The sequence below is a fragment of the Triticum aestivum genome, chromosome 2D (assembly GCF_018294505.1).
Source record: "Triticum aestivum cultivar Chinese Spring chromosome 2D, IWGSC CS RefSeq v2.1, whole genome shotgun sequence".
NCBI lineage: Eukaryota > Viridiplantae > Streptophyta > Magnoliopsida > Poales > Poaceae > Triticum > Triticum aestivum.
In genome coordinates this window covers 74,020,470-74,028,773 of record NC_057799.1, presented here as the reverse complement: position 1 = coordinate 74,028,773, position 8,304 = coordinate 74,020,470, and the positions used below count along the sequence as shown (strand labels likewise).

Genomic DNA, 8,304 nt, shown 5'->3' with positions numbered 1-8,304 from the left:
CTCTCGTTCTCTACTCGAAACAGTCTTTTCCTTATCTTTGCCTCCCATCTACGAAAGGTTTCCACAGACAGGTTCGCTGTCACTGGCCCTGTACGCACTCAGTCTACTGTATGCATTGAGAGGAGTATCTAGCTTTGCTTTGTTAGACACATGCCGGCTGTTCCATGAAGTGTCTTCTCAAATCTTTGGTAATCGTTACGCCACCGCACACCCACGTCCATATACACGCCAAGTACTCAGCTAATGCGTATATGCAATTATGCATATGTAGACAGGAAACAGGAGTACCATAGATAACCACCCCTTAACTAACCACGAGGATATATATCCGAACATACATAACCCACTTGCGAAACGCTACCAAGCATACAAGTACAACATATACGAACCCAAAACCGACGGCAGTGATACCAATTCATCACCAGATTAACATCTCATGGAAGCATTTACTTCCAACAGGGTATTACAATGGGATCATGAACGAATTGCACCATCATATATACACCAATGCTCTAGTAGTGCAAACTTGTAAGGGAGTCACGCACGGAGGAGTATTCGGATATTGTTGACACGCCCATAATGACGCAACAAACTCATGGCTATTGACGATTACAATCTAGTAATGGCAGAAATAAGCATGCCTACAAAAGTTTTCATGGCCAATGACGATTTGGATATACTAGTAGAAACAAGCAAGTCTGCAAAGACTCTTTTTCACCTGAAAACTTGTATCTGTTGGGATCACTCACAACCATCAGCAGAATGGGTACTGTAGCTCCTTGCAAAATTCTCCACACACCTTCTCTTCTTAGCTTCGTCTGCCAATAATCCAACCCAATACTTGATCAGATTACCACATATAAGAACATTAAGTCATTAATCATCCAAGTATCAAACAGTATAGTTTCAAGTAGTATAAATCTAAAGGCAATGCCACTCATTTTCCAGCAATGAAGTAACTTCTATCTTGTGAGATATTACAGAATTTGAATCTTTCTCGTCCTTTCAATTGGTAGTGCTAACAAACACACAACTGACGATATGAACTTGCAAGGCCAGAAATTAACTGTTCTGAAAGGCACGTCTGCCAAAATGTAGTGCCATAGCACCACCTTAGAGTACTAGATGTGCGTCCATTTACTGTCATGTTATTTATTTACATGATCAAACAGTTTAGTTTTTTTTTACGACAGCATAAAAGCATTAAACTGTGTCACAGAACAGAGGAAAAAGCAACAATGGCAATCCTACCAAATGTATTGGGCATAGCGCCACATAAAAGTTGATAATTGTTAAAAGAACTAGAGGCGTGCCATTTAAACGTCTTGTTATTTATTTACATGATCAAACAATTTACTTCTTTTTACCAGTCACGAAACATGGCAGTCACAATTGCCAAATGCAGCTAAGAAGAGTAGACTCGTATGCCATAGCCAACTTGAAAATGTTGGGTCCTCCCATTGGTTTCAATGGGGAAATTATCAATGACAGGAGTTCTCAAACAATGTTACAATCTCACTCGCTGCAAAGATACAAAGGTCGCAGGGGACCATGGAGTGTAAACAGTTAATATTACTTTTCTCTAATATGTGGAACATCGATCATTTTAATGATCATCACTTCGTAACAAAGGCATATAATAGAAGTGTACAACTGCATCAGTTGGCACCTTGCACAATTTAATATCGATGCCAATCCCAATTTCATCATGAATGCTAATATGCAATGACCAGTGGACATAGCAAAATCTTCATTGGTTTTATATAGAACAATGGTCCATCTTAACAAATATCAACACCAGTAGTCACTAAGATAAGATAAATGATGGCAAACTAACAACACTGACTGTTTCCATGATATTAAGAGGCTACACAAAATATGCAGATTATAATTGAGAAAGATGATATGACTCACAGATACAGGGGAGCAAAGCAAAGGGGGAGGTAAATATATATATATATATATATATATATATATATATATATATATATATATATATATATACCTCAACAGAACTGCGATGGTGCATTCCTGTTTGCCTGGTACTCCCTCCAGAGACTAAGAACGAGAGCTGGCATGATAACAAAGCAAGCTGTCACGTGCGAACCAAATATTCCCACATCTATGATCACCGAACCAACCATTTCTCCCTGAGATATCGATCCCTCCACATGTGGCGACATCATTGCTACCAGAAAACCAGCGACCGCTAGCAGGATGAAGGCCACATATGCGACAAATCCAAGCACAATGGGGCGCAGAAGCCTAAAGAAGCGTGCAACCGACTCCGGCCTGATTGCTCCGAAGGCGCTCTGAGGAGGACAGCAATTCTAACAAAACCATATGGATGAACATTATATATGGAATGGTTCGGAAATGGTAGGATGCAAATGAAGTGATGAACACACATGGGAAAAAAACTACTACTACCACTACTCAGCATCAGGACAGCCTGAACTACGAAATTAATTAGACCACAATATATATAGCAACTTAATTAGAACATAATGGTAACCCTGGCCTATGTACAGCTGCAATTCGACCGGATTACAGATCACAGGGAGTTAATTTGCACGATACCTTCTTGAATCCCGAAGTGGATCCAGATACAACTGCAATCGCGTAGGCCACGCACTGCTGCAGGACGGCAAGCGCGAGCAACACAAGAAAGCTGTAGACGCAGACCTTGAGAGCCCCGTACGTGAGCGCCTGGAGGAAGAGGAAGGGGGCGGAGCCCTCGCCCCAGGCGCGGCGCGCCACGACCTTCGCAGCCGAGGCCGCGGAGTTGACCCACGCAGAGGCGAAGCCCAGGCAGGCGAGGGCGACGCGGAGGACGAGCACGAGCGCCAGCATCGGGGCAAGGGCGAAGCGCACGACGACGGCCCGCGCCGGCGGGGGCGGCGGCGACGGCGACGGCGAGGGCAGCACCGCGTCGGCGACGGCCATCGACCGGTACGGGAAACCCTAGCTCCTGGAAGCTTCTCGCCCTCGGAGGAGGCGGAGAGGAGTGGTTGGGCTGGCGCAGAGAGGGGACGACGGGGGTTTGTGGGAAATGGGGATTAGCGAGGAACAGGGGAGGGGGTTTTGCGGCCAGCTGTCCCGCTTCCCTTCCGGGTTCACTTCTAGCGGATGCGGATGCGCATTCGGGTTCTAACCGGGTACGTGGAAATGGTGAGTGCCCGATTCCATCCTGAACAATTACGAATTTCTTGTTTGATACGAATTACCAAATTTCTTGTTCAAACCACCGGGTGAAGTGTTTATATTTATTACCGAACTTTCTTTCAAACAAACAAGAATTGAGTTCCAGTTAGGGTTTTTGAATTTCAAGACTAGTGTCAAACTATTGTGATTGCACGATTAGGTAGATTTCCATGAAGAATCAGCTTGAAAGGAAAAGACAATCTTGAAAGGAAATGACAATAATGTCGCTCGGTTGTCTAAGAGTTTGGATGTAGTTTATATTATTTTTTTCTGGTGTTTTGTTGTCCTGTCATGATTGTTGATGAATAGATCGTAAGTTTTTCAAAAAAAAGCAACTGAATTGATAGATCCTTCGTTCTGGTGGCTGGTGTTGTTTGGTGCTCGGAATATAATTTTTGGTTTTTCTAGGGTCCTCTGCATTGTTGTTGATCCTTTATAATACATTTGGGGGCCTTTTGTAAAAAAAAAGAAATAGATTTTGATGAATAACCGCTCTGAAAGGAAAAAAAAATCCTATTACTAGATAAAGAAAACAGAAACGGTAAAAATTCGATGGCAAATCTGATGTTTTTCATGGTAATTTATATTGGCTCGATGATAGCAAGTTTAGTTTGTAAGCACGATAATTTATATTCGGGTTCTAACAGGGCATGTGGAAATGGTGAGTGCCCGATTCATCCTGCACAATTACCAAACTTCTTGTTCAAGCCACCGGGCGAAATGTTTAGATCTATTACCGAATTTTTTTCGAACAAGATAATAAGAGTTAAGTTTCAGTTATGGTTTTTGAATTTCAAGACTAGTGCCAAACTATGTGATTGGATGATTAGGTAGATTTTCATGAATTCCGCAAAAAAAAGAGGTAGATTTTCATGAAGAATCTGCTGGAAAGGAAAAGAATGTATTCTCGCTAGGTGGTCTACGGATCTTGATGTAATTTTTATTATCTTTTATGTTCATTGTACTGCCATGATTGCTGGTGAATAGATCAGAAGTTTTTCTGGGAAAAAAGAGCAACTAAAATTCGGGTAGATCCTTCCATCTCCAAATAGATTTTGATGAATAACCGGTTTGAGAGGGAAAACAATTACTATTAGTATAACACACCCGATAATAACTAGATAAAAAAATACAGTTGCAGTTCAATGCAATGTACTGAGAAAATTGATGCTATGAACCACATTCATCATGCATATCTGAGAAGTGCCTTCAGATGTTACCACCGACAAAAGAAAATTAAGTTTTCAACGACCCAGAACAAAGGCAAGCAGACACCTCAACCACGATGGACAGCGCACGTTGCAATTGGCGACGAGCTCCAACAATCAAGAATTCGATCGAGAATGAAATAGAAATTCAGCTGACTGAAAATTTAGTAAAATTGAAAGAAAAAGGGCACACATCTTTTTTCACCGTTAACACATCTTGTAAACAAAAAATGGATAAAAATGTCTAATTTATTTTTTGACGGTTGCTTTTTAGGCTAATTCTTTCTTACATTGAGAGATTTTGCGCAAAGAATCTGTCTTCACTTACTTAACAGAAAACCAAACTGAATAGAAGTTAAAACTGAATAGAAGTTAAATGAAGGCTTCTTCAGTTTATCCATGCATTTCGGTTGTCAAATTTGGAATAACAAAATGGGAACAAACCGGTCTAGTGCACCCTCTTAATGGTTCAGCTTGTCTTTGTAACATAGATATACAATTCAAATTTATTTACCAAATATCCGACACTGATTGCAAATTTGTATCTCTGGTTGTATCACTTGCAGAACGTTACTACCATGCACACAACATAAGAATGCAAACCGACGGTAGTCATACCAATTAATCACCAGATTAATGTCTCATTGAAGAATTTTCTTCCAACAGGGTAGCATTACAAACAGAGCATGAACGAATTCTACCATCATATACACCAATGGTCTAGTGTAAACTTGTAAGCGAGTAGCGCGGAGGAGTATCGAATATCGTGACCGGACCCATAATGAGCCAACAAACTTCATGTCTATTGATGATTAGGATCTAGTAATAGCAGAAAGAAGCAAGTCTACAAAAGTTTTCATGGCTAATGAACAAACGTACAAAGAAGTAAGTCTGCAGAAACTTTCTTTTTCCTCTGAAAACTTGCATCTGTTGGGATCACTCACAACCATCAGCAGAATGGGTACTGCAGCTCCTTGCAAAATTGTCGGGACACCTTCTCTTCTTAGCTTCTTCTGCCAATAACCCAATCGAAGACTTGATCAGATTACCACATTAAAGAACATCGTCATATCAACATTAAGGATTCAATAATATAGTTTCAAGTACTGTAAATCTAAAGGCAATGTCACTCGGTTTCTAGCAATGAAGTAACTTCTATCTTGTGAGATATTATAGAATTTGAATATTTCTTGTCCTTTCGGTTGGTAGTGCTAACAGATACACGACTGATAATATGAACTTGCAACGCCAGAAATTAACTCTTCTTAAAGGCACAGCTACCAGAATGAAGCGGCATAGTACCACCCTAAAGTCCAAGATGTGCGTCCATTCACTGTCATGTTATTTATTTACATTACATGATCAAACAGTTTACTTCTTTTAATTGAAGTATAAAGGCATTAAACCAAGTCACAGAACAGGGTACAAAAGGGAGAATGCATCAGTGGTGTTGTCCCTGATTAGAGAAGATGTTGTGGCCTTAAGGGCTACCCGGAGAGATAGATAGAGTTGTGTGAGTGTTTTGGCTGAGTGAGGGTGATTTCTTTCCCTACTGCAATTCTTTCTCTGTAAGATTTTAGCTGATGTAGATTACTTCCTTCTAACTGTCATGTTAGCTGATGAAAAAGCAGTCCAGCTAGTTCTTTCTGGTAAAAAAGAACAGGGACAAACGCACAATGGCACTTCTACCAAAATGTGGTGGCATGGCGCCACATAAAAGTTTATCACTGTTAAAGGAGAAGAGGTGTGATATTTTACTGTCATGTTATTTCCATATGATCAAACAGTATACTTCTTTTTACCAGTCACGGAATATTAACACAAAGTCACAATTGCAAAATGCAGCTAATTAGACTAGACTCATATGCAATAACAAAAACTTGAAAACTTTGGTATTTCCATTTGTTTCAGTGGAGAAATTATCAATGATAAGAGCTCTAGAAGGTGCTTGCAAACAGTTTGGAAGCATGCATACATTGCATAATCTCACTCGCTGCAAAGATACAATGGTCACAGGGAACGATGGAGCGTAAGCAGTTAATATAGTTATTTCCTAATGTGTGGAATTGATCATTTTTATTAATCACTTCATAACAGAAACACACAGTAGAACTGCATCAGTTGGCTACTCGCACAATTTAAGATCGATGCCAGCCCCAATTTTATCATGAATGTTAATATGCAATGACTAAAGAAAATAGCAAACTACTCGTTGGTTTTATACACAACAATACTCCCATCTCAACAAATATCAACACCAGTAGGCAGTAAACTAAAATAAATGATTCCATGTGTATTTCAAAGCAAAGGGGAAGAGGTACCTCAACAAAACTGCGACTGTGCTTTCCTGTCCGCCTGGTCCAACCTCCAGGCACGAAGTGCTAGAGCTGGAATGATAACAGAGCAAGATATCGCGTGGATAGCAAATGTCCCCACATCCACCATCACTAATCCAACCATTTCTCCCTGAGATAACGATCCCTCCACATGCGACATCGCTGCTACCAGAAAACCAGCAAAAACTAGCAGGATGAAAAGAACATCTGCCATGAGTCCAAGCACCGCAGTGCGGGGTAGACTGAACGAATCTGCAGCTGAGTCCGGCGTGATTGCTCCCAAGGCGCGCTAAGGAGGACAACAATTTCAACAAAACCACATGGATGGGCATGAGTACACATGGAATGTTTTGGAAATGGAAGGATGTAGATGAACTCAAATGGAAACACTGCTGCTAGCCTGCTACTACAGTCTACAGGGTGTTAATTTGCACGGTACCTCTTTGAATTCGTGACGGGATCCACGCACAGCTGCAATCACGTAGGCCACGCACAGGCCGCACAGCAGCAGGACGCCAAGCGCGAGCAAGACAAGGAAGCAGTAGCCGAAGAACTTCGAGGCCCCGTACGTGAGCGTCTGGAGGAAGAGGAAGGAGGCGGAGCCCTCGCCCCAGGCGCGGCGCGCCACCACCTTCGCAGCCGAGGCCGCGGAGAGAATCCACCAAACGGACAAGCACAGGTAGGGGAGCGCTTCGGCCGCGACGCACAAGACGCGCCCGAGCGCCAGCATCGGGGCGAGGGCGAAGTGCACGAGCGCCAGCACCACGACGGCGATCCGCGGCGGCGGCGGCGGCGGCGAGGGCAGCGCCGCGTCGGCGACGGCCATCGGTCCGGGAAACCCTAGCTCCTGAAGCTTCTCGGCCTCGATGGGGGCGGAGTCGCGGAGTGGTTGGGTTGGGGGTTTGTGGGAAATGGGGATAAGCGACGAACACGGGAGGGGGTTTTGCGGCCAGCTGTTCGGTCTTCGGGTTCTGTTTCTTAACCCGTAATCTAAAGTGGATTTGGGTTTCCCTCCAAAAAAAAAAGTGGATTTGGGTTCTAACCGGGTGTGCTGAAAGGCTGCCTGTGCCCGGATCGATGGTGCGAAATTGACAATCGTCTCCCCTCTGTCAAGCCAGAAATATTCAGACCTGTTGCCTCATAAGTTTGAAAAAAATAAGTTGCGGCTTGTTTTTGTAATTTTTGTGATTTCCTGCTGGAAGTTCGATACATATTGACTTTTCTGATTTTTTTTTCCTTTTTCCAGTGCCTTGATCCCTCCTCTCACTTATAGCCCCTTTCCGTTTCTTCCCTTCTGCCCCTCAACTCTCCCTCCGGCCAACGCTCGGGGCGAGCTAGATGAGGGTCCCTTCTTGTAGGTTTATATAGATCTTCGGTACAAGTGGCAGTAGGATAGTTCCTCCATGTGTCTTTGATGGCTAGACATGGATGCTTACCGTTGGGTTAGAGGGTTAGAGGATCCAGGGGTATTTCTTCGAGTTTATCCACCAACGATTATGAAGATGCATGAATATCAGATAACCCAAAGATCTTGTGCTTCAGTTTTAACGTCCTGG

At 42.8% G+C, this 8,304-nt stretch overlaps 2 protein-coding genes across 6 annotated transcripts; both read right to left on the bottom strand.

Moving 5' to 3' along the window:
* Positions 1-382: 382 nt before the first annotated feature.
* On the bottom strand, positions 383-3,079 carry LOC123048782 (uncharacterized). 4 transcript variants are annotated; one of them, XM_044471816.1, is made up of 3 exons: positions 2,581-3,079; positions 2,006-2,330; positions 383-840 (listed from the first exon to the last, which is right to left on the bottom strand). In XM_044471816.1, exons 1-2 carry the CDS (start codon positions 2,944-2,946, stop codon positions 2,007-2,009), a joined length of 690 nt encoding a protein of 229 aa, XP_044327751.1. In that variant the 5' UTR covers positions 2,947-3,079; the 3' UTR covers positions 383-840; position 2,006. The 4 variants fall into 4 exon arrangements, with proteins under 4 accessions (XP_044327751.1, XP_044327749.1, XP_044327750.1 ...); XM_044471814.1 differs by having other exon boundaries at positions 383-835; XM_044471815.1 differs by having other exon boundaries at positions 383-818.
* Positions 3,080-5,033: 1,954 nt separating this feature from the next.
* LOC123048781 (uncharacterized) lies at positions 5,034-7,681 on the bottom strand. 2 transcript variants are annotated; one of them, XM_044471813.1, is made up of 3 exons: positions 7,188-7,681; positions 6,734-7,037; positions 5,034-5,422 (listed from the first exon to the last, which is right to left on the bottom strand). In XM_044471813.1, the coding sequence occupies exons 1-2, from the start codon at positions 7,572-7,574 to the stop codon at positions 6,735-6,737; spliced, it is 690 nt and encodes a 229-aa protein (XP_044327748.1). In that variant the 5' UTR covers positions 7,575-7,681; the 3' UTR covers positions 5,034-5,422; position 6,734. The 2 variants fall into 2 exon arrangements, with proteins under 2 accessions (XP_044327748.1, XP_044327747.1); XM_044471812.1 differs by having other exon boundaries at positions 5,034-5,425; positions 7,188-7,679.
* Positions 7,682-8,304: the final 623 nt, after the last annotated feature.

Bases quoted from the DNA above. Each gene is read 5' to 3' on its own strand.
- LOC123048782 (XM_044471816.1), bottom strand. From the start codon at position 2,946: ATGGCCGTCGCCGACGCGGTGCTGCCCTCGCCGTCGCCGTCGCCGCCG. The intron at 2,331-2,580 runs GTATCGTGCAAA...TGGTTTTGTTAG, and splicing joins CCACTTCGGGATTCAAGAAG to AATTGCTGTCCTCCTCAGAG.
- LOC123048781 (XM_044471813.1), bottom strand. From the start codon at position 7,574: ATGGCCGTCGCCGACGCGGCGCTGCCCTCGCCGCCGCCGCCGCCGCCG. The intron at 7,038-7,187 runs GTACCGTGCAAA...TGTCCTCCTTAG, and splicing joins CCCGTCACGAATTCAAAGAG to CGCGCCTTGGGAGCAATCAC.